This window comes from Phaenicophaeus curvirostris, chromosome 25 (genome assembly GCF_032191515.1).
Source record: "Phaenicophaeus curvirostris isolate KB17595 chromosome 25, BPBGC_Pcur_1.0, whole genome shotgun sequence".
NCBI lineage: Eukaryota > Metazoa > Chordata > Aves > Cuculiformes > Cuculidae > Phaenicophaeus > Phaenicophaeus curvirostris.
Window position 1 is genome coordinate 1,826,241 of NC_091416.1, and position 23,505 is coordinate 1,849,745.

Below are 23,505 nucleotides of genomic sequence, written 5' to 3' on the forward strand. Positions count from 1 at the left end.
ACCCGTGCAGGCAGGAGGGACAAAGCCTTCAGAGGCGGCGTGAAAAAAAAACAAATACTTTCTTTTAATGGGGATGCTGTACAGCACAAATACCATTTCTCTCTGCGTGACAGCAGTGAGCAACAGCAGCGTCGCCCCACACGAGCCTCCCTGCCACTGCAAGGTCGGCACAGGGCAATAAATTAATCTTTCTCCGGAAGGGAGCTCGAGCCAGTCGAATTCCTTCACGGTATCGGTGGCCGATGCTCCGAGCTGCCCTTGGCCTCCCCGGCTGGGCTTTGGCACACGAGATCACAGCCTGGCGAGGGTTTGAGTGGCACCGCTCTCCCGCCGTGGCTGGAGATCCATTTCCCAGCTGGTGCCAGAGCCGAGGGCGTAGGGATGGGGAGAAAGGCTTTGGGGAGAGGGGAGGGAGATGCTCCAGCAGGTGTCAGAGCTCCGACTGGAAGGAGAGAGGGAGAGAAGAAATTGGAAGCTTCAAAACGAGGGAAACACCATTCTCCATCACACCCCGAGACCTGCGTGCCGGAGCAGCCGCGTGTGCCGGCGTTGGGCACTCACCCTCCGGATGGTGGAGATCCAGTTGAGGTAAGCACGGACGCTGGTGTAGACGCCGGGCGTGCTGGGGGTCCCGCAGCCCTGGCCCCAGCTGACGATGCCCACCACCTGCCAGTGCTCACCCGCGTACAGGAGGGGCCCTCCGCTGTCCCCCTGCCGAGGACAATCCGTCTGAGGGGTCTGAGGAGACCCCCAACCACCAGCATGGTGGCAGCTTGCAGCCACGAGGACAACTCTACCCTGGAAGGGTCTCTTCCAGGTGTAGGAGAATCATAGAATCACCAGGTTGGAAGAGACCCACCGGATCATCGAGTCCAACCATTCCCATCAAGCACTAACCCATGTCCCTCAGCACCTCGTCCACCCGTCCCTTAAACCCCTCCAGGGAAGGGGACTCAACCCCCTCCCTGGGCAGCCTCTGCCAGTGCCCAATGACCCTTGCCGTGAAAAAGTTTTTCTTAATGTTCAGCCTGACCCTCCCCTGGCAGAGCTTGAGGCCATTCCCTCTCGTCCTGTCCCCTGTCCCTTGGGAGAAGAGCCCAGCTCCCTCCTCTCCACAACCTCCTTTCAGGGAGTTGGAGAGAGCAATGAGGTCTCCCCTCAGCCTCCTCTTCTCCAGCCCCAACACCCCCAGCTCTCTCAGCCGTTCCTCATAAGGCCTGTTCTCCAGCCCCTTCACCAGCTTCGTTGCTCTTCTCTGGACTCGCTCCAGAGCCTCAACCTCCTTCTTGTGGTGAGGGGCCCAGAACTGACCCCAGGATTCGAGGAGCGGTCTCACCAGTGCCGAGTACAGAGGGAGAAGAACCTTCCTGGCCCTGCTGGCCACGCCGTTTCTGATCCAAGCCAAGATGCCATTGGCCTTCTTGGCCACCTGGGCCACTGCTGGCTCATGTTCAACCAACCCCCCCAGGTCCCTCTCCTCCAGGCAGTCCCACCCAGCCCTTCTCTCTGTCCCACCTGGCAGGTGTCCACCCCGCCTTGCGGCAGCCCGGCACACAGCATCTTCTCGGTGACCTCCCCATGGTAGGCGGCCAGGTTGCAGCTCTCCTTGTCGATGAGTTCCACCTCTGCCTGCTGCAGTGTCTCTGACAGTTTGCCTGTGTGAAACACGGCCACTCGGAATCAGGGAATCATTAAGGTTGGAAAAGCCTTCTCAGCTCATCCAGTCCAACCATCAGCTCAACCCCACCTTGTCTGCTAAACGATGTCCCCAAGTGCCACATCTGCATCTTTCTGAGCCCATCCAAGGATGGAGACTCCACCACTGCCCTGGGCAGCTTCTCCCTCAGTGGCTTCACCACCCAGTGCAGAAAGTTTTCCTCACATTCAACCTAACCCTCCCCTGGTGCAACTTGAGGCCATTTCCACTCATCCTATCACTTGTTCCTTGTGAGAAAAGCCCAGCACCCACCTCACCACAACCTCCTTTCAGGAGCTGCAGAGAGCCATGAGGTCTCCCCTCAGCCCCCTCTTCTCCAGGCTGAACAGCCCCAGGTCCCTCAGCTGCTCCCACAACCCTTGTTCTCCAGCTGCTTCCCCAGCTCCGTTCCCTTCTCCAGATGCGCTCCAGCCCCTCAATGTCCCTCTTGCGCCGCTCGTCCCTTTGCTGCCCCACTCACCGTGCTCCTGCGTGTAGCCCCAGCCGATCACCCACAGGGAGGTGCCCGGCTCCAGCTCCTCGTCGAAATAGGGCAGGCAGATGGGCTTGCTGCTGTCTGCAAGGGAGAGACGAGCTGCACCAGGTGTCCGGGGAGGCTTGCGGGGAAGGTGCTGGACTGGCTGGATCCATGCACCAGCCGGGCACCCAGCTCCCCGCTGCGCTCTCAGAAGGCACCGCTCGCATGTGTCCCCATCCTCACCGCTGCTTGGTGCCTCGTGAGCTTTGCTTTTACAAGATCTTGCTCCGAGGAAGCGTGCGCTCACCTGAGACGCGCAGGGGAGAGCGCAGCTTCACCAGGGCGATGTCGTTGTCCTTGGGAGAGGCGGGCATCACGTCAGCCAGGAAGACCTTCTCCACAGCCAGGGTGCCGGTGCCCGAGAGGAGGTCGGAGCCAGCTTTGACGCGCCAGCTCTGAACGATGGGGTTGTTCCTGAGCATGGAGATGTCTGTTAGTGCTCTCTTCTTCCTCCTCCGTGACTGCTGGGAGGGGACAGGCAGCAAAACCCTGCCAACCCGCCAGCTGTCTCGGACCAAGGGGCACGAAGCCCTGTGCAGACGTGTTGATTATGGGACGTTTAAGCACTTTAGACTCTTCTGTGTCCCTCCTATGCACTGCCCTGCTCAGCATCCATCATTGCCATGCACCAAGGGGCACAAAGCCCTGTGCAGATGTGTTAATTATGGGATATTTAAGCACTTTAGACTCTTCTGTTTCCTTCCTATGCACTGCTCTGCTCAGCATCCATCATTGCCATGCACCAAGGGGCACAAAGCCCTGTGCAGATGTGTTAATTATGGGATATTTAAGCACTTTAGACTCTTCTGTTTCCTTCCTATGCACTGCTCTGCTCAGCATCCATCATTGCCATGCACCAAGGGGCACAAAGCCCTGTGCAGACGTGTTGATTATGGGACATTTAAGCACTTTAGACTCTTCTGTTTCCTTCCTATGCACTGCCCTGCTCAGCATCCATCATTGCCATGCACCAAGGGGCACAAAGCCCTGTGCAGATGTGTTAATTATGGGATATTTAAGCACTTTAGACTCTTCTGTTTCCTTCCTATGCACTGCTCTGCTCAGCATCCATCATTGCCATGCACCAAGGGGCACAAAGCCCTGTGCAGATGTGTTAATTGTGGGACATTTAAGCAACGTGTGGCTTGATCCCATGAGGACTCAGCCTCGAGGAGCCGACCCAGCCCTGGTGCGTGGGTGCTGGCCGAGGAAGAGGTGGCGACTCACTTGAAGCAGTGGGCGGCCGTCAGGACCCAGCTGGGGTCGATGATGCTGCCCCCGCAGATGTGCTCCCTCCTGTACTGCAGGCTGACCTGCCACGGCCACGTCTCGATGGCAGCCACGCTGCCGCCCAGCACACGCGGAGCCCGGATGCTCTCCCCGCAATCTTCTGCCACGCGACGGAACAGGGACAGAGCAACACGTTAGCTGCAGCCGTGGGGAGAGAAAGAGCACCCGCTCCACCCTCCTCCATCCTCAAGGGGAGCGGGGATGGAGATTCCCAAGCCTCCCAGGGATGAGAAGGCATCCCAGGTGCCCCATCCCTCCGTGACACAGCCCATCACTCCTTTCTGGGCCACCTGGCAGCTCCTCTTGTGCTGTTTGTGCATCATCCCCAGGCTTCCAGAAATGGGTTCATCCATTCCTCGCCCTTTTCCCACCCACCAAGCGGATTAGTTTAATCAGGGTAATTAACCAGCAAAAGTAAACCCTTCCAAGGCAGCTGATTAAGCTTCTCTCTTAGGTGTCTTGTTTCTGGGAGGTTTACGCTGGCTTAACAAGGTGAGCAGTAATTAAACCCAACTTCTCTCATGCAAACGGGGAGGGCCAGAACTGAGGACCTGGAGCAGCAGGAGGCTCCACATGCCCCAAGGTGCGAACATCCCGTGATACTCACTGGAGCAAAACAGCGAAACCACCAATCCAGAGAGGCATTTCCTAGAAGAGGGAGGAAAAGGGCTGGATTTGGTGGAGGAGAGGAGCCTCTGGGTCCCGTGCAGGGCGAGGGGCACGGCGGGCACCTCTGCTCATCGCCAGCACTCACCTGCCCGGCTCAGGTAGCTGGAGGCTGCCGTTGCTCAGCACGACCTCGCGAGGAGGCAGGGGCTGCCCCGTGCCCACCTCCACATCCCGGAAAATAGGGATGCTGAAAGATAGAGGGGGTCACGGGTCAGGAACGCGTCCTGGGATGCCCAGTGCTGGGAGAGGACACGTCCCTGCACCTCCGAGCGAGAGAAAGAGCCCTTAGGAAAAGGGGGTTCCTTGGTGCAGGAACGGGGATGCCAGGAGAGGGAAGAGCCACAGCTCTGCGGGTCGGGGCAGGATGAGCCCAGGGCCAGAGAGAGCATCGTGAAGGAGGAAAGATTGCACCTCAGGGAGGTCCCTGATGTTACCTCTTGTGACATCTGAAGCCTGTGCTCAAAACTTCAGTCCTCGACACTTGAGAACTGTACCTTGGGCTCAGTCTGGGCTCCTAGAGGGGCTCAGACACCCACCTCCTCTCTGGAACACCCCTATCTTAATTCAAACTCTCCCTTAATCCAGGGCTGATGCTACCAAACATGCAAGGCTAGCGAGATATTTCCCCAAATCTTGGCACTAACCAGTATTAATTGAACGCAGCACTAAATGCTGGCTGCTCACTCAGGGCAGAGCAGGGGTTGGACACTGTGGGGTGACAGGAGGACACAGGTAGGTGACAAGTACACACAGGTAGGTGACACGGACCTTCATCGCAGCTGCAGGGACCCAGCCCTGCCCCACAGCTGCCCAGCATCCTCACCCCTAGCCCTGCTGCTGCTCTCCTGGGGCTTTAAAAGGGGGGTGTGGAGCTCTCTATCTCTCCCCAGGTGAGCTCCAGCAGCAGTAAGGACCTCGAGCTGGGCTCTGTGGAGCTGCAGGAGGAGCTGCTCTGGTGGGTGAGGGCACACGCGCTGTTGGGAGCTGCAGGGCAGCCCTGGGTGTGGGTGACTGCGAGGTGAGGGGAGCAGGTGAGGGTGCCCGTGGGCTGAGGACAACGCTGGGGACACTGGGCACATCGCTGTGCTTACGTAGGAATTTTTGGTACAGAGACCAGCCAGCTCCTGGGGACACCGAGCACTCTGCGCGATGCAGATGGACCGAAGCCATTAGTGCAGAGCTTTGAGTGCTTTAAAAGCAGACAGAGCCTCACTTAAAAAGCGCTTTTATGGGAAAGGGATAGATAAAGCAGGTGAGGGAGGTGTGGAGAAAGCAGCCACGTACCTCCTGTAGCCCATTTGCTCGCAGGCTGCTTTTGCCAGCACCGGGTTGAAGTGGTCGTGGCAGACGCAGGACCAAGCTCCGGTGTTTCTGTTGAGCACCTGCAGGATGGATCTGTCTTTGGAAACACGGACTGGAGACAGACACAAAGTCAGCTTTCTCACGAGCGGTTTTAGCCGGCGGAGGCTGAAGCCTCTCCAGAGCTCCCGCAGCGTGTCCTGGACTCACCACCGGCTGGTGGCCCCTCGGGGACCCACTGGGGACAGTTGGCCTCGTCCTCGCCCTGCAGGCAGTCCACTTGCCCGTCGCACACCCGCTGCAGCCGCACCAGCTTCAGGGGCTGCTTGCAGAAGAAGTAGTGGTAGTCCAGGTAAATCTTGACTGGAGGGAGAGAGGCAGCTGAGCGCTGAGCTCGTGGGGCTCCGGGCTCGCCTCTGGGGGCTCAGCACGAAGGCGGCAGAGCTGGTCCCAGCTGAACCCTGGGTCCAGAGCGGGGTTTGCTGAGCTGTGGCTGTGCCCAGCAGGAGGAGTGGGGAGAGGAGAGCGGGAGCCGTACCCAGGAACCCGACCGTGACCAGGCAGGTGATGCTGAGCACCACTGCCAGGACGGGGATGCCGATCCGCTTGAAGGACTCCAGCGTCGGGGAGGTTTTGCGTCTTGTGCAGGGACCTGCAACATAGAGGAGCGTGGCCCTGCGTGGCCGGGTCCAGCCTGGCAGCACCCGCGCCCACAGCTCCCTTGGCTATTACCTGTGCCATTCAGCCGCTCGGAGGCTAAATCCTGCAAACCAGAGGGGAAAAACCCATTACTGAGCTGAAACTTCAGCCAAAAAGCAGTTGTGGAGGGGCTGTAGCAGCGTGGGCAGCTGGACCCATGGTGATTCCCATGCCAAGTGATCAGCCTGGGCATCCCAGAGAATGCAAATACCATCCCAGACCCTTCTCTGCTGTCAGCTCAGCCTGAGCACGCACTGAGGCTGCTGTATTTGATATTTTAGTTAGTGCCTTTAATGCACCAGGGGCTTAAGTCACAGGCATTGTGAAAGGGGCACTTTCTGATGTGCCAAAAACCCCCAAGTCAAAATCCATGCACCTGCATGGCTGTGACATCCAGACTTGTCTTGATGGGGGTTCTGCTCTTCAGCTGGCTGGGTGTGGGGTCAGAAATCGAGCGGCACAACACAAGCGAGGAGCTGAGAGACTGTGGGAGCTGCTGGAGAAACCAGCCCGGCCCATGGGAACGGGCACTCTCGGGGCGGGGAGGGAGGGCTGTGCTGCTAGGACACGCAGTAAACACGGCGTGGTAGCTGTCAGCACTGGAGCAAGTGATGGATAAGGCATTGATCCTGCTTCATCTCTTAAAAATCATTTTTCTGCAATAGCCTCTCCTATGAGGGATGCCCGAGGGCGTTAGGAAAGGTCTGGTGAGCCTCACCAGCCAGCCCTTGCCCCCATCCTTGGTGGGCGAAGACTGGAGCCCCTTTGGGGGGGTTCAGGTGGACATTTGTTGTTTATGTTGCCCTCTTTTGCTTGTGCTGAGCTGTTGAACTCCCCTCCTGTGGTTTGAGAGTGTGCTCCTGCCCTGCTGAGGCTGTGGAGAGCAGCACGCTTGCTTTTCTGCGCTCCCAGTGAGATCTTTCCCTTTGTTGATGCTTCTGGACTCTACGAGGACAGGTAAGAGGAGCTTTTCTGCAGGGTCTGGACCCAGCATGGACAGGGGGAAGTCAGACTAAAAGCGCTGTAATAAACCCCAGATCCAGGAGAGCTTGGGGGCTGGAAGCCTTCGCTCCTTTGGCTGCTGAGCTTCAGGAGCAGATGCTTTTCTCTGGGCAGCAGAGGGCTGGAGAGGGTTGCATTTGTCCTCTCAAATGAGAGCAGAAGATCCTGTGCAATCTCAGTTTCAGAGGTTGGAGCTTTGGAAAGCAGTGATGCAGCGAGGCCAGGGATGCGGCACAGCTGTAAAAGCTGTGAGGATGATGGGAGGGAGCGGTGCAGCCCTCCCTCTGGGTCCCTGGGTTTGGGCACGAAACTCTACCAGCAGGATTTTGCAGGGACGCACCAAGCGATTATTTGTGTAACATATAAAGGCAGCTTAGATTTCATGCGCTGCCCCTCGCCCAGCCAGGCAGCGTTGCCTCCCCACCTGCTGCATGCCTTGAGCTACCCATTTTGGAGGCTCTCAGCCTAGGAAGAAGAAATGAGCAGCACAGGGGCTCCTGCCTGGTGCTGGCAGGGCTGCGGGCATGTGGCTGTGCCCCGGCATGCAGGGCTCTTTTGAGGAAATGCCAGGAGCCTGTCTCAGAACAGCCCGGCTCGTCTGGTGCCGATGCCACGTGTGGGCAAGTCGTGGCGAGCGCCTGGGTGGGAGCTGCACGGCTCCTTGGATCTTTACTTTTTCCGTGAGGTCACTACAGTGCCACTACATTCCCGATGAGCTCCTTGGGGCGTGGGAGTCAAGGAGCTGCTGGGAGCAGGGAAAAGCGGATTGTGTCTTCTGGACATCCCACCCCCGCTGCCGCGCAGGAGCCCTGGGAGATTTATGACACCAGCCCGTGTGCGCGTGCAGCCAGTCCTCCTCATGCTGACCTCTTGCGTCACCGTGCGCCAGGGCCGGGCACGACCTGGATAATGGGATCCTAACGGTTCCCTGTGATGGTTCCTCCAGGCTCTGCATTGGGTCTCTTGGCCGAGGGGTATCAGAGCTGCCCACGCCTGTGCCCATCCCACTATCCGGTATCTGGATCCTTCTGGTGCAGGTGCCGGTGCGGGGGATGATGCTGTGATGCCAGCCAGCCACCTTCCCACCTATTCCCTGTTATCGATTTGGTTTTCCCTTGCATTTTCTTCACTCCACTCCTGTTTCAAACAGATTCGCAGCCTGGAGCTGCCCCAGGGCTCCCGTTGGCTGCCCCCTTGCTCTCAGAGCTGCACTATGAGCAAGAGCTGCACTGGTTAAATTCAAGAGCTGCCCCAGCTACTGCGTGGAGTGAAAGCATGTGATTTACTGGAGACCTCAAGGCTACCGTAACTAATTGAGCTCCCTTGCCGTGTTCTCTGGAAGCAGGTTTTAATGCTGCTATGGCCACTCTGCTCAAAAGCCAACACACAAGCCATGGGCTTCTAAGGAAATTTGGCACCCACACCATCCACACGGTCTTGGAGAGCCAGGGATGCAGCAGGACTCTTGTTTTTTATGCCCTCCAAGCTGCATCAGCTGCTCCTGAGGGAAGGTGGGATGTTCCTACACAACCCTCCAAGGGCACGGAGAGCTCCTATCCAGGCTCACTCCTTGGCTGCCGCGGGTTTAGCCCATGGGTGCTCACAGCCCTTGCCCCCACGCAGGCAACGTCCCGCGGTGTCGCTGCTGGAGGGTTTTTTGGTGCTGGGCTGTGGGTGTCTGCCCTCTGGTAAGGATTTCCTCCTAGGGAGGGACTGCATGCCAGCCTGGGGCTTGGTGGCCACGGCTTTGCTGTGGGAAGCCAAGCCGAACGCATCCCCCGTGCTGAGCAGAGGGACCGGCAGTCGTGTGGTGGGAGCTGCGCTGGTGGGCAGGGATGCTGGGCTCCAGCCCAGGCATTGCTTGTTTTCAGGATGGGGTAAGATGTCCCAGAAGGGCACATTCCCCTTGGCGAGCAGACTTGCGAGCCGCTGCCTTACTTGTCCGCGTCCCAGTCTGGAAAAGGGCCAAGAAAAGCCATAGAGAAATGTGGAAGCGAGAGCTCGTGGGGCAGCCAAAGCGACCTGTCCAACAGCCACAATGGGATGTTGAGAGAGACAGGTAAAATCGTCCCCTCTTCATGTGCGAGGCCAAACGTGCCCAAACCCAAGGGCCCGGACACGAGGACCAGGGAGCAGCTGCTCTTCCGAGCCTGAGGCTGCTTCGTGGCTGGCGAAGCGCTCCGAGCAGAGCCGGGCTGCGAGCGCGTTCCTGAGGCTGGGAACTGAGCAGCAGGTGAGGCTGTGGGTAACTCACCATGTTCATCCAGCTCCGACGCGATCCTCTGCCTGCAGAACCCTGGCCAATATCCTTCGGTCGGGGACGCGGGGAGGCTGCGGGTGCCCCGATGCGCAGGGAGCCGGGGCTGCTGATGCTCCCACGGCCCCTGTGCTGCTCTGCCCACACTGCGCTCGCACTGGGGCAGGACCGCCCAAGCACTCCTTAAAACCCACAACAGGAGTTGTGAAACAGGAATTATGATTTGTATTGTAATATAACACCGGTCTATCAGCAGCAGCACCCTCACCTGCAGTAATCTCCTGAGCATCTGCCACTGGCGGGTGACTCACCTGCAGGGCTGCTGTCACAAATTAGCTTATCAGCAGCAAACCGATTTTTCCTGCTCCTCTCCTGATGATAAGAGGAACCACAGCCATCCCACTCTTGCCCGTCTCTTCCGTGTTGCACCGGGTTGTTTCTAAACAGAGGTCTTGGTAGGTGGAGGAGGAAAGGAGGAGAATTTACGCATGAGGTTATGGGGCCACCGTAAGCTCCTCTCCCCCGGGTCACTCGGTCTGTGTCCCCGCGCAGCCCTGGGTCACGGCTGGCAGGCACGCTCCTGGCAGCAGTGGAGTTGGAAGGAAAGTGAAGAGGTGCTCATGGCAGGTTACCTGGGGAGTTTCTGTCAGGCGAGCATCCTGGGCAGTTGTCGTTCCCAGATGGGAGCTCCTTGCCCAGCAACTGGAACAGCGGGTGCCTGGGCAAGCTGGGCAGGGCAGCGTGTGGTCCCTCCAGACTCCCTTACCTGCCCTCTGGCAACACCCTTGCTCTTTCTCCAAGGTTTTCGTCCCTGCTGTGATACAGCAGACATGCTGACTGCCAGTTCCCACCCCCCTGGAAAGCTCTGCGGCTGTCATGGGGATTTAGAGGTGTGCAATCCACGGGGACGCACTGAGGCTGGGTATGCAAGCAGGGGACAGTGGTGTGAGCTCAGAGGTGGCCGTGCCCTTCTCCTGCAGCCCTCATCCCTTTGCAGAGCAGCTGCCCCGTGTTGGCAGAGCTCATCGATGCTGCATAAGATGAAGTGGGTGGTGAGAGGGGCTCTTGGAGCCCCTGAGTCCTGATGTGAGCAAGCGTGGTGCCCGTAGGTAGGTGCTGAGGCTGCTCATGGAGCTGCTCACGTGTCTGATGCAAAGCTGGCCTGCGTGTCCAGGAATAATTGCTCTGGGAAGACGAGTGTCTTGCTTTACGCAGCTCCTGGCAGCGCTGCCAGGCAGGATGGTGGCTCAGGTTTAGGTGCGCAGGGGCAGGATGGAGGCTGGTGCAGGGAGTGGGCAGGGGTCAGGGAGTCTGCGAGCCCCGCTGGCCGGGGAGCCTGGGCTTGTGCAGACTCATGCTGGAAGTGGTGGGTGTGCAGGACTTGCCAAGCAGCTAATTACCCTCTCCTCCTTTTGTAATCGAGCTTTCCCAACGGTGTGGAGAGCTGCCGTTGCCAGGGGTGTGCGCTGTGCCAGCGGGGAGGCTGGACATTCCTGTCTCTTGTCAGGGAACAGTGAGGCTAAAAGCAAAAGCAGCTCAAGAGGTGGGTGCTGCTGGGCTCGGGCAGAGGCTCTGGAGCGAGCTGTTCCCTGCATCCAGCCCTGGCAGTGCAGCTGCAGCCCTGTACCACGCCATGGTGACCTCCGTGAGGTCTTCCCGGAGTATCTCGCTGCCAGCCCCACACACCCCAGGGTCAGACCCCTCTGCTGTGGGAGGGAGAGCAGCCCAGGAGCATCCCCAGGGTGGGAGGTGGCGTGCGGGGAGCAGCTCTTCCTCCTTTGGGGTGAAGCGAAGGCTTTGAGGAAGCAGCTGAGGTTGGCAGATGTTATGTCACAGCTCCACGCGCCTTCGGGGCTGAGCTTCCTGGAGTGCGGCTGCATTTCCAGCCCCGTCACCCTTCCCTGGCCTCGTGTACTCAGAGCCGTGCCATGACGCAGGCTGCTGGGCACCCCAGCTATGTCTGGGGTCAGGCAGAGGCCAGGCAGGGCTGCCCGGGGCTCTGTGCCGCCGCCAGCCTCCCCGAGCCACATGGGAGCAACCATCCCTTCCCTCTCCATTGCCTGGAGAGCATCTGTCCTGGTCTCTCTGTCCGAGCTGGGCACTGCTGGGGTTTTAGGGTCTGCAATGCGCATCAACCCATCTGCATCCTGACCAGCATCCTGGTCCGTGTCCCTCTGAATCCCTGGCATCACCTCTAGCTCTTAGTGCTGAGATGCCTGGTTCCCAAGCTGTTCATGGCTGTCCTTCTTTGCTACCTTCCACCTGCAGCTACGGGAAATGTTTTCCTCCTCTTTCTGCAAGCAGGCGGTGATTGCTGCCTAGCCTTGTGGCTCCGGGCTTCGAGAAGATCAGCAAATCCAGCTCTAAGTGCATTGCAGTGGGAGGTGTCTCTGACTGGGGCACCGCGGAGCCTTCTCTTCTCCAGGCTGAACAACCCCAACTCTCTTAGCCTGTCCTCGTACAAGAGGTTCTCCAGCCCTCGCATCATCTCCGTGGCCTCCTCTGGACTCGCTCCAACAGCTCCGTGTCCTCCCTGTGCTGAAGACTCCAGAGCCGGACGCAGGGCTCCAGGTGAGGTCTCAGAGTGGAGCAGAGGGGCACAATCCCCTCCCTCGCCCTGCCCGCCCTGTGGGTGCAGCCCAGGACGTGGTTCTACGCCGTGTGGATGGAGAGGGTGAGCTGGGAGCAGCCGTCGCGGGCTGGGGCGCAGGCGACACAACACCCATGACATGAGGAGTGATGCCTGCCAGGGCTCGTCTGCTTTCTCCCCTGGAAACCAGTTGAACCAGCAGGTGAGGAGCGGCGCCTGGCCTCGCTGTGTCACTGGGGCAGGAGGGACGGGCAGGACGTGCCAGGCTCTCGCACACGCCGGGCTCTGCAGCAGCAATTCCTGACCCGGGATAACCACGAGCAGGTCCTGCGGCAGCGCGCTGGGTACCAGGACATGGACCACCGGGCAGGTGAGTGGGTGGCATCTTTCTCCCCTTATAAAGCAGAAGTGGGGATGTTTTAGGGCACAGGCAGGGGCTTGGTAACCTTCCCTTCCCCTCTGCTACCTGTGGGGCTCCACATCAAGCAGCGCTGCTTGCGAGGTACTTGGAGGCATCTCACTGGGGTCTGAGGACATCTGCTCCCAGAGGTGTCAGGGCAGGGAGCGCCTCCCACACGCGGCACGAGGCCAGGAATAGGCACGATGCCATCATCTTCCCACCAGTGGTAGGCGTGGGGAGAGGGCAGTTTCGGCAGCCAGCTGATTCAGGGAGGCTCTTGCACCATGCTCCTCCTGTCCAGCAGCTCCTGCTGCGTGAGTCACCCCTCAGCAGCCTCCTTGACCTCACCCATGCCAGACACCACCGCAACCTGGGCTCCTGCTCACCCCTGGCCCAGGAAAGCAGTGTGCCCACCTATCCTGGTCTCCCGAGCCCTTCTGTGAGGGATCGGAAGAAGGGAAGGGCAGCCTGGTCCTGCTCATCGGCTGCGCAGCTCGGCCACTGACAGAGCGATGCTCTGCGGCTCCCTGGGCGTTTGCCACGTCCCATCAGGTAGAGCAAGTGCTGTGGGTTGCAGGATGATCTGGGATGTTGCTCACTATGTAAACACCGTGACCACAGGGGAAATGTTCTCATTCCACTGGCATCCGTCTAAATTTAGCTGCTCTGAGGTCACCCTTTTCCCCTGCCTCCTTGCTCCTGATGCTGCAAGGCACAGCATCCCAGCTGCTCTGGGGGCTCTCCTGGAGCACTGCAGGGCTGACCCTGCTCCTGGGCAGTGCCCAGACCCTGCTGTTCCCCCACCTGCTGCGTCTTGCTAATGGGACACACTGGGATTAACTGGGTAGCTTACTGGGCAGTGGGAGCGTGGGATGCTGGTGGGTGTGCAAGAGGCTGTGCTGTGTGTGAGGTGGAGCTGGAGCCTGCTGTGACAGTGGAGAAGGATCTGGGGTGGTTGTGCAGAGATTAGGGGCTGGTAGAAGCTGGAGAGAGGTGTGGTTTGCTCTTTTTTAATTAATCGGTGGTGTACATCACACAAGATCTGCTCTGTGCAGCAGGCAACCCATCCCCAGAAGGGAAATATCTGTGCTCTGGGCATGTTAACATCACCTTGACAATGCCAGGAGTGCTGGCTGGTGCCAGGCTTTGCCAGACCCTGTGGTGCAGGCAGGAGGGATGGAGAGATGCAGCGCTGCAGCGGAGTCCTGCGTGACCCCTTCGTCACTCGGTCCAAGCCCAGCACTGGCAGCAGGAGGCTGCTTGCCCTGACAAATGCATCCTCTAGAGGGAACTGCCTGTCCAGAAATGGGTCTGTGCTGATGTGTAGGGACCAGGGTTTGCCTGGGACAGCAAGCTCCTACAGCTACTGCACCTCCCTGCGCTGCTCTGCTGGCTCTTGTCCACTCGGATAGGTTCTGGGCTGGCATGGCCCACAAGAAGCACTGGAGCTGAGGGACACGTGTCCCCTTGGCCCCAGCTCTGCTCTGCTACCTCCCTGCCTGCACTTACGCTACCAAACCTGCAGCTAAATTGCATGGCAAAGCCCTGCTGTGATCAGCAACAGCTCCCGGTGCAGCCGAGAAAGGTGCTTCGCCCTGGAAGGATGCACGGGACCAGGAGTGGGGCTACAGCATCATTCATGAGGTCCAGCCACCCACTCCCTGCAGCACAATGTGATGAGCCCCGGACACAGCCAAGAGCTGACTGGGGCCTGGGTTTGCTCCTGGTGGGGTTAGAAATCTCCGTGCCACGAGGCTCAACAGCCTCAGGGGCTGCAGTCCTTCCAGGCACAGGGTTGAGGGAGATACCCAAGCTCACAGCAGTCCTGTCCCCCCATCCAGTGGGTTATCAAACTGGGTTGTTTGCCTGCAGAGCCCCTTCTCCCTCTGCTTTGCAGGGCAGGAGCCCATCCACATGCTCGGGGTTGTGCTGGGAGTCGGGCTGGCCCTGCTGATCTTGATGTTTTTTGGCTACGCCATCATCCGATGGTACCAGAGGGGCCGTGAGTACGGGCAGGGAGGGCTCCAGAGAACAGGGATGCGGAGCCTGGGCTGTGGGGAGCATGCCTGGTGCTTGCTGGTCCCTGGGGAAGCCTGCATGCAGGGTGGCTTTTGGGAAGGTGAGGGCGTGCGGAGGATGAGGGGGATGTGTGGGGATGCCCTGGTGCAGCCGGCTGTCCTGCTGTCTGTCCTACACGTCCCCACATGGACGCACAGACTCGCAGCAAAGCAAAAGTCAGCTCATGGCTCTCTAACACCTCTCCTTTCCACCTTCCCAGGGCCTGACTTCGTCTTCAGCCTCTATCGCACCTGGTGAGTGAGGCCATGCGGGGACCTGGGGGGGGGGCTGGGGGTGTTGCAAACCCTTTCCAAAGCCCACTGAGCTCTGCTGTTTGCAGGCAGATACACTGGGGAGCCTTTGCTATATGGGAACAGCCCCCATCCTAGGGGCTCACTGACCTCTCTACCTTCCCTGCAGCGGGTTGGGGTCGGTGGCGGTGGAGCTGGTGCCACCGTTCACCATCAGCGGCTCGCTGAGTGGGGCAGGGAGCAGCTACGTGCCGTGCCACGACCAGGGGCTGTGAGGTGGGAGCCAGGCTGGCGTGCAGGTAAGGCAAAACCCTGCTCCCCCTTGCCTGGTGATGGGGTCCCTGCCCGCGCATCCCCCTGGCACAGCCCACGTGCGGCTGCTCCGCAGTGTCTGGGAGCAACCAGAGCTCAGGGGGGCTGCATCCTAGAGCCTCTGAGCCTCCTCGTCACCCCTCATCATCAGAGCTTTCCCTCAAACAGTCCCAAGGTTTTTCCTGCGAAAGTCCTCTCCAGTCCTGCGGGGCACCGGGGGCTTTCCCTGGGCTCTGCTTTGATTTCCCCTATCCCAAGTAGGTTTTGGTTTGCGTTTTCTTTCCTGTGTCCCTGGGGCTGGTTACACAGACAGGGGGGAAGGCAGCTCGGGGCTGGGACTGGAGCCCATGTGCTCCCTGCGATGCTCCCTCATGCTCAGCCTCATGACCACCTTGCAGCAGCAACAGAAAAAATCAACCCAAACCAGCCAGGGGGAATTTCTTCTCTACCCCTAAATATGCCGGATTTCTACCGAAATTGAAATTTCTACTGAAATAGAAACAGTGCAGTTTCTGTTCTTTTAAAAGAGCTTCTCCTCCTGCTCCCGCAGCTGCGTTTCTGCTGCTGGATGTGGGAGGCACTGGAAAGTGGCCAGAGCTGGTTGCCATCCTTGCTTGAGATGGAAGAAGAGGGAGCTGCCTTATCCCAGGCTCCCTTTGCACACGGATCCTGGAGAGAAAAGACACCTTCCCCGCAGCTCGGAGATGCCCCAGCCCCCAGGACCTGTGTGCCAAGGGGACCTTGTCCAGCCTGTGGGAGAACAGGGTAGTGGGAGTGAGGGGAACCAGCTAAAAAGGCTGATAATGAGCCACAACAGGTTTGTGCAATAGGGGAAAAAGATCTGTAAGGAAATGAGACTGCTTCAGACTTCCCTCCTCGGTCAAATATCTGGACTGGTGTGGAAATTTGTCTGCTGTGCTAATCGTGCAAGCGAACACCTCAGAAAGCCCCTGTGAGCTTGCTTGTGGCTTTCTTCTGCCAGCTGCTTTCAACCTTGGCAGAGCAGCCCTGGAAGAGCCTGGAGGGCAAGAGCGGCCCTGGCAAAGCTGCTGCAGCCCTAGGAGAGGGATCCCTGTCTGCTGGTGAGCGCGGAGGCACTGGGATTGTTCCTTTACAGACTGTTTCTCAGAAGGAAAATGAAGAGAAGCCCTGGAGACCGCATGGCTGCGTGTGTGGAAACCAGCGAGGATGGAGCAGAGACCCCCAGTCTGCACCCCAGCTGGTGAGGAAGATGATGGTCAGCAACAAGTCCCCTCCTCTCTCCTCCCTCACGCTGCTCCTCGCAGGGTTTGGGTGATGCTGGGGGCTCGGTGACCATCATTGGAAACGCATTGGAGATGTTTGCAAAGGCTGGTGCTGAGGAGGAAAGGGGCTTGCACACACACGATCCCTCGTGGGGTGTTCGAGGTGCAGAGGAGAGATGCTCACAGGAGGAATCGGAGCCAAACATCCCCCACGTGTTAGGCTGTGACTTAATTCAGGAAAATATGAGCAGCTAGGATTTCCAGAGAATCGGAAGGGGCTGTGTGCTCTCTGCTGTCGCAGCCGGAGTGCGTGGTCTGTGGCTTCCTGCTTTTCGTTGGAAGGAGAGCCCCGGCTGCTCGCAGAAGTGGAAAGCGCTGCCTCTCTTGGCCCTGGGCGCTGCCCTTGGATGCTGCTGGCTGGAGCCTTTCACGATGAGCAGGAACCGGCACAGGATCCAACCACAGAGCCTGACGTCAGCAGCGTTAGAAGAAATCACGTTTAGTTTTGATGACTGTTTTTCAGAGGAAGTCGGAAAAAAAAAATAGAATAAAAGAAAACAAAGTGAAAAGCCCCAAAATACCCAGAGATGGTGGGACTGGAAGGGCAGGAGGATGCACACCCCTGGCACGGGTGATGCTGTTGCAGCAGGGCACCCATCGTGAGCAGAGCAACATTAGGCACAAGAGAAGGAAACAGCAATGCATCAACAACCCTTCTCCTGGCTGTGGTGATTCATGGTTTCACCTGAAACAAAGTACTCCCCGAGCTGGGTTTTCACCATCGCTTTTAATGGGAATATCTCACCGCAAAGCTTTTTGGAAGCCGAGTGGCTGTTGGAAACACTCTCCCATGCACTGGCAGACGTAGCCCGTGGTAAGTTGTTCCCACCTCAGGCTTGTTTCCAGCATGACTGAAATTATTCCCCCACCCCCTGAGTTTTGACTTGTTCATCTCTGCATTGGAGGTGCTCCCGTCCTTCCCTGGCACGTGGTCCCGGCGCTGCTGTCCCGTGGGATTCCCAGAACGCCCAGAGCATCCCTGTGGAACCACCACAAGCCACCCAGGGCCTTTTCCCTGCTGTTCCTCCACCGCGTGTTCCCACAACGCCGCCCTGGGACAACTGCCCCGTGTCTCAGATGAGCGTGAAGCTCTCGGTGGGCTGGCTTTGTTCTCCTTTTTGCTCCCAGCTGTGAAGTGGAAGCACTTTTCCCTGCGTGAGGCAAAGGCTCGTTGCCCTTTACCACAGGGGAAAGTCCGTGTCCGAAAACGGAATGTGCAGCTTGACCTTAAAAGAGGATGTGCAGCTGAACAGAGCGAATAAACAACACAGCATCCTTGTTATATTTACAAATTAAATAGAATAAATAATGTCTCCACACAACAGTGGTGGAACATGGATCATAGTGTGGGTAGAGCTGCCCTGGCTCATGCTGGGCTCGTATCCTGCACCCCTTGGAGGTTGCCAGCATCCCTAGTTTCTGTCGTAGGGGCTGAGGGGTCTCTGTGGGGTCAGAGAAAATCTTTTGGGCTCCTTCCAGAGTGGGAGCTCCTCCGCGCTCCCAGCAGCGGGATGGCTGACGTCAGGCTGCTCTTGGCTTTTGGTGCCGGTGTTGTGAAAGGCTTGGACGGCATCGTGGGCGAGGACGTCAGCCGGAGGAGCCCAGAGCTCACTTGTGAAAGGGGGAAGTGGGGCTGCCCCTGCCCCCGGGGGCTGCATCACGCCCACACGGGGCTTTTGGGGAGGGTAGACGAGGCAGGATCACCTTTTGGAAACATCCCGGTGTGCATCCTTGGGCTTGGTGGCCAGAGGAGGCAGGATGAGCCCCTTCTTGTCCCCGCATCTTGTCAGCTTTACTCCAGATGCTGGCTGGGGGGAAGGTGCGGGATGTGCAGAGAGGTGGCCACAGCGGTACCAGTGCCAAAGCAGCCCCAGAAGAATCATAAAATCACCAGGTTGGAAAAGACCCACTGGATCCTCGAGTCCAACCATTCAAAAATTTGACACTCAGGAGTTGGTGGTAGCTTATTGGAGTAGCTGCTCCCCACGGGCAGTGGTTAGAAGAGGTAGTTGGGTCAGCGCGTGGGGATGGCTCACAGGCGGCTGTCCTTGCTGTCCCCGTTGAGCAGGCTCAGCGGGTTGATCTGTAGCGTGAGCCACTCGTTGGGGCTGAGGCTGGAGACGAGGGGCAGCGTCCCAAGGGCGTCAGTGTTGAAGATGCTGAGGTCAAAGGGAGATTTCAGGAGCTCGGGGCCAGCTTTGGAGGCCAAGGGAGCACCTGGTACCCCATAGGTCAGCAGAGTAGGGGCTTGGAGCCCCACCTGGCTGGAAAAGTGCCAGGCAGCGGGCTCCCGGGGGGTGCCCCATGGAGCAAGGTCTTGTGCATGGGTGCGGTGATGCTCAGAAGACTGCTTCAAGTACCCTTTGGACACAGCCAGTTCAGAGCACTCGATATCCAGCGCGATGTCAGTGCTGCATGCATCCTGCAGGGATCCTGTGCAGCCCAACAAGGACGTCTCCTTGTCTGGCTCCCGCCTTGGCTCCACCGTGCCCTTGGATTGCTGCAGGTACCCACGGAACTCCACGTCTTGCTGGCTGCTCGCAGGGTTGGCGCTGAGCTCCTCGCCGTAGGGCTGCCTGGGCTCCACGAGGCTGGTGGTCCCACTGTCGGAGGAGCACGGGGGGTGAGGGCAGATGCTCTCCAAGCCCACGCCGCTGTCATCGCCCGCGGGCAGCTGCCGCTTGTAGCCCTGGGGCTCGGAGGAGCAGCTCAGCTCAGCGGAGGAGGCGCGCAGGCAGATGCCGCTGTCGGTGCTGGTGCCGCTGCTGTCTCTGCTCCCCATGGTCTCCAGCCCCATCAGGCACACGGGGTCCATGGTCCGTGCTGGGAGCCTCCAGTCCTTCTCCAGGGGCAGCTGGGCTGTGCTGGAGCTGCCAATGGAGCCGCTGTCCTGCTGGGGCTCCTTCTGGCACAGGAAGAGCTGCTGGACAGGATCAGGCTCTGCATCCAGGCTGCCTGAAGAAGAGGACTCCTGCTCCATCCAGAGTGAGCTCTGCTTCATGAAAGACTTCTGAGGAGGAAAGAGAAGAGAGGAGTGAGTGGTGCTTAATCCCTGCTTGTTGCCTCCCCCTCCCAACACTTCCCCAGCTGGCACTTTCGTGCTGCGTGCCCGCCTGCCTTACCAGGACGGACGGTGGCCTCACAGGTTTCTTTATGTAGGTGCACACCAGCAGAACACCCAGGAGGCCCATGAGAAACACGGTGATGAAGGAGGAGCTGACGATGCTCGGGATGAGCTCTGCGCTCTCTGCAAGAGAGGACGTGCCCAGGTGAGAGGAGAAAGGCAGAGTCCACGCAGCCAGTGGGGGTGCATCCCCACGCTTCCAGGGCCCCGCTAGGTCCCCTTCCATAAATCCTCCACCACTTACTGTCCCTCTTGCCGATGGTGACGCACTGCTCGTCGGTGCGCACGGCGCGGTTGGGCCGGCTGGCCACGTAGGGCTCCACGCTGATGCAGTACGTGGTGTCCCAGAAGAGGTTGCTGATGTTCAGCTCCGGGACCATCTCCGTCACTTCGTACTGCAACGACCAGAGAGCAGGCTGGTATCCGAGAGCCCCCAGCCCCTGTGGGGAGCGCTGGGCCCTGTGCTTTCATCCCTCCTCCTCCACTACCCCCTGGGGAAAGTCCTTGTGGTTCTTAGCAACGCGGTTGACAGCAGCTGGACCCCAAACCCCAACAAGAATTGGGGAACCTACTGCAATAAAACGTGCAGAGAAGTCTCTCTGCCCTGTTGTGGCTGTGAGAAAGCTCAGCATCAAATTTTACAAAGTCTGGACTTTTAAAAAGTGTCTTTCAGCTTGGGCAGCACCGCGTGTGACGGATGCGGATGGCGCGGCACCTAGAACTCATCTCACCGTCCGATTGTCCTGCTCGGCCCTGATGTACACCAGGTATCTCCTCGCGTGCCTCTGTACATCGTCGTACCTCACGGTGAGGTTCCCCACCCTGAGGAGCAGCTGCAGCTGCACGTGGATGGTGTTGCCCATCACCGAGAGGTTCTGGCCTGACAGGTGCAGGGTGGCTGGAAACAAGTTGATTGGAAGAGAGCATTAGGGTTTTCTCCTCTTTGATAGGGTTTTCCTCCCCTAAGAGCCTTTGCAGCAGCAGAACGAGCTGTGACTGTCCCTCAGAACCAGTGCCTCCCATCCTGGGCTTGTTCCACCCCATCCCACAGCTCCAGGAAGGTGCAGAGACATCCCTGCTCTCATCTGTCCCAGAGCTCTTCCCCATCAGTTCGGCACCGTGACCTCTGCCATCCCCGAACCCTCCTGCCTCGTGGAGTCGGGTGTCTGATCTACCTTCTCGAGGGGAAAACGAGCTGGTTCTCTGCCAGGGGGATGTGTGGTTTCCAGACACAGCCCTAACCCGGGCGAAGTAGCGCAGGGTAGAATCCAGGGTGTAGTATGTGAGGTCACAGAAGTGCCCCGGGATCTTCATGCAGTTTGGGATCGCCATCCAGGAGATGTTTCTGCCGTAGCTGCAGGGAGAAGTGCTGCAGGTGAGGGCAGGTGCCAGGCACTTCATTTTCATAGAATGTGGAATGGTTTGGTTTGGAAAAGAGACTTCTAACATAGTTCAGTCCCACCCCCTGCCATGGGCAGGGACACTTCCCACTGGATCGGGGCTCCAAGCCCCATCCAACCTGGCCTTGAACCCCTCCAGGGATGGGTAACCTGGGCCAGGGCCTCCCCACCCTCTCAGAAAAACATTTCTCCCTAAGATCTCATCTCAATCTCCCCTCTTGCAGCTTAAAACTGCTCCCCTTCATCGTATCCCTGCCCTCCTTGACCAAGAGCCCCTCCCCAGCTTCCCTGGAGCCCCTCTCCATACTGGAAGCTGTTCTAAGGTCAGGAACTTTCCCTGCCGTCTGTATCAGACCCCAGGCAGGAGCCGAACCCCTCATGCCCCCCTCGCTGTACTCACACTTTGTGCTCCACTTCGTAGCGGACGTCGCTGGGGGGGTTGTTTCCCGGCTCCCACCGCAGCACGTGATGCGCTATCTTGGCATCAAAGCGAACGCGCTTGGGGCTCGCCAGCCTCTCACCTGCAGGACCGAAGGCGAGTGTGATGCCAACCTCTCCTGCTGGTGCCTGCAGGAGCTGGGCAGAGCTCCTTGCGATCCCCTCCATCCATCCCCTCCTTGATGTCTCTCCTGGAGCTCAGCCCCTCTGCTCAGCAGTGACCGTCCATCCAAAAAGAGACTCAGACCTCACTCAATGATTTGCTCATCTCCAAGTCTCGGTGTTTCCTTGTTCCCCGCTTTCCTCTCCCTTCTAGGCAGAGCCCAGCTCAGCCCAGACAACAAGATCTCGGTGCTTTTCTAGCCCAAGAAAGGATCCTGCTGCTGAATTTGCATCCCTGACCACCCCTCCTCTTTGCTAGCAGCTCTGGATTCATCTTTCCTATTTTGCTTCTCTGTTGCCTGGAAGAAATAGCCTTTTTCACACCTCCTGCCTGAATTTTCAGTGTTGTCACCTAGCAGCAAACCTTCACTCGATAAACATCTGATACCCTTTCTGTGCTGGCTTCCTCAGCAGCCAGCAAACACATCGCTGTGCCGCACAGCGATAGCAACGAGAGCGTTTCACCGCTATACGAGGCACCGTAGTCCATGCTGATGGAGATAAACAAGGACTAACACAACCTTTAGGCTCCCAAACAGTGAAGAAAGGTGAGAGGTGAGCAGGGAGCCCTGGCTGTGTCCTGCTCCAAGCAGCCAGGAGCTTGTGGGCACCGCCAACCTGAGCCCTCATCAAGTCAAAGGTGTCCAAGCCGCAGCTCCAAACCTCAGCAGCTCCGCTTGCTGCGTGTCCTTGCCTTCCCCCATCCCAGCGCCGCGGTCTTGGCCATGGAGGGGAGCAGAGCATCCTGCCGCGAGCCGTGGGGCTCGGACACTGCGAGCTGGAGAGCAGTGTGGTGTGGGTAAGGGACTCACCGTGAGTCGTCCAGGCGAGGAGCAGTGCCACGCACAGTGCCAGGGCTGCGGCACAGGGGGCCATGCCGGCTCAGCATCCTCCGCGGGCGCGGGGCTGGGCGAGTGGAGTGCTGAGCTCTGCTCTGGTGAGTGGCTGAGCACTTGTTTTTCCCCTGGGGGCTGGTTCAGTGACGTCTTGGAGGCATTAGCGCAGTGGGAGGAAAGTATCTGTGTAGCGACTTCCACTTTTCTGTACTGTCCACCCACACACCCGCAGCTAATTCGTAGCCCGGGCCGGGCATTTCCTACCTTAAAGGAATGGGGGCTTTTCTGAACAGAACCGTGCAGTGCTGAGAAAGGGAAAATAGGAGTAAAACGTTTGCCTGCCTTTGCTGCTTCACTATTCAATCAGATTTTACAAGCAGAGCACAGGGGCTGAGCACCTGGGGTGACCCAGCACAAGGTTTTACAGAGCACAGCCCCAGCCCAGCATCGTCCCCTTGGACCACCGACCTGTCCTCCCAGCCCCAGGGAGCCCTGGAGCTCCAGGAGGAGAAAGAGGTTCTTGCTTTCCCATTCCTTGGGCTCAGCCCATACCCTCCTGTTAAGTCTGAAACTTGCCTTTCCCTGTTTCTGGGGACAAGTGACAACCCGTGGGCTGCTACGAGTCCTGCCACCACCTGCACACGCAGGTGGCATCACAAGCTCCAAAGTGTGGTGAGCTGTAAGCTGTCTCCATGTCTCTCGAAGCTGTCATCCAGACCCACAGCTCCATCCGTAATGCGTGTGGCTGTCCTACCTGTCTGGTGACAGTGGCCTCAGGTGCTGGGACCTGAATTGCCACCAGGCAGACTGGAGAGTCCTCTGCGTTGCCTTCTGGCAGGCTGGATTACAACAGAGCTTGCTTCAGGGCTTTCCCGGGGCCACTGCAAACCTAGGGGCCCTCGTGATGGGAGAGCGTTTTGTCTTGAGAAGAGGAATTTCCCACTGGGGATTTAGTGGGAAGGACACAGATCAAAAGAGTAAGAGAAACTGAGAGTGCTCTGGACAGCCTCAAGAAGCTTCAGAGCATTCCCTAGCTCGGTGGGCATGGAGACACAGGACCTCGTGTGCTTTTACTGCAGCAGAATGGCTCATCAGAGAGCTATCTCAGATGTCCATTTCTGCTTTTCCCCCGTGACTCATCCTTCCTGATAAAGCCCACGGGCTTCCAAGAACTTGCAGC

General features: G+C 58.6%; 3 protein-coding genes across 5 annotated transcripts; 1 reads left to right on the top strand and 2 right to left on the bottom strand.

The window, feature by feature from the left end:
* Positions 1-250: 250 nt before the first annotated feature.
* TMPRSS4 (transmembrane serine protease 4) lies at positions 251-9,581 on the bottom strand. 2 transcript variants are annotated; one of them, XM_069876335.1, is made up of 13 exons: positions 9,448-9,581; positions 6,225-6,255; positions 6,031-6,144; positions 5,703-5,855; positions 5,478-5,607; positions 4,279-4,380; positions 4,132-4,172; positions 3,462-3,624; positions 2,482-2,648; positions 2,178-2,273; positions 1,516-1,655; positions 562-711; positions 251-442 (listed from the first exon to the last, which is right to left on the bottom strand). In XM_069876335.1, exons 1-13 carry the CDS (start codon positions 9,454-9,456, stop codon positions 431-433), a joined length of 1,308 nt encoding a protein of 435 aa, XP_069732436.1. In that variant the 5' UTR covers positions 9,457-9,581; the 3' UTR covers positions 251-430. The 2 variants fall into 2 exon arrangements, with proteins under 2 accessions (XP_069732436.1, XP_069732435.1); XM_069876334.1 differs by having other exon boundaries at positions 1,516-1,673.
* A 2,813-nt stretch (positions 9,582-12,394) lies between these two features.
* SMIM35 (small integral membrane protein 35) lies at positions 12,395-15,024 on the top strand. Its single transcript, XM_069876258.1, has 4 exons — positions 12,395-12,410; positions 14,338-14,559; positions 14,719-14,752; positions 14,919-15,024. Exons 1-4 carry the CDS (start codon positions 12,395-12,397, stop codon positions 15,022-15,024), a joined length of 378 nt encoding a protein of 125 aa, XP_069732359.1.
* A 2,055-nt stretch (positions 15,025-17,079) lies between these two features.
* On the bottom strand, positions 17,080-22,434 carry IL10RA (interleukin 10 receptor subunit alpha). 2 transcript variants are annotated; one of them, XM_069876586.1, is made up of 7 exons: positions 22,302-22,434; positions 21,290-21,410; positions 20,665-20,843; positions 20,221-20,387; positions 19,734-19,884; positions 19,488-19,612; positions 17,080-19,372 (listed from the first exon to the last, which is right to left on the bottom strand). In XM_069876586.1, the coding sequence occupies exons 1-7, from the start codon at positions 22,363-22,365 to the stop codon at positions 18,398-18,400; spliced, it is 1,782 nt and encodes a 593-aa protein (XP_069732687.1). In that variant the 5' UTR covers positions 22,366-22,434; the 3' UTR covers positions 17,080-18,397. The 2 variants fall into 2 exon arrangements, with proteins under 2 accessions (XP_069732687.1, XP_069732685.1); XM_069876584.1 differs by having other exon boundaries at positions 17,080-19,375.
* Between the last annotated feature and the right edge of the window lie 1,071 nt (positions 22,435-23,505).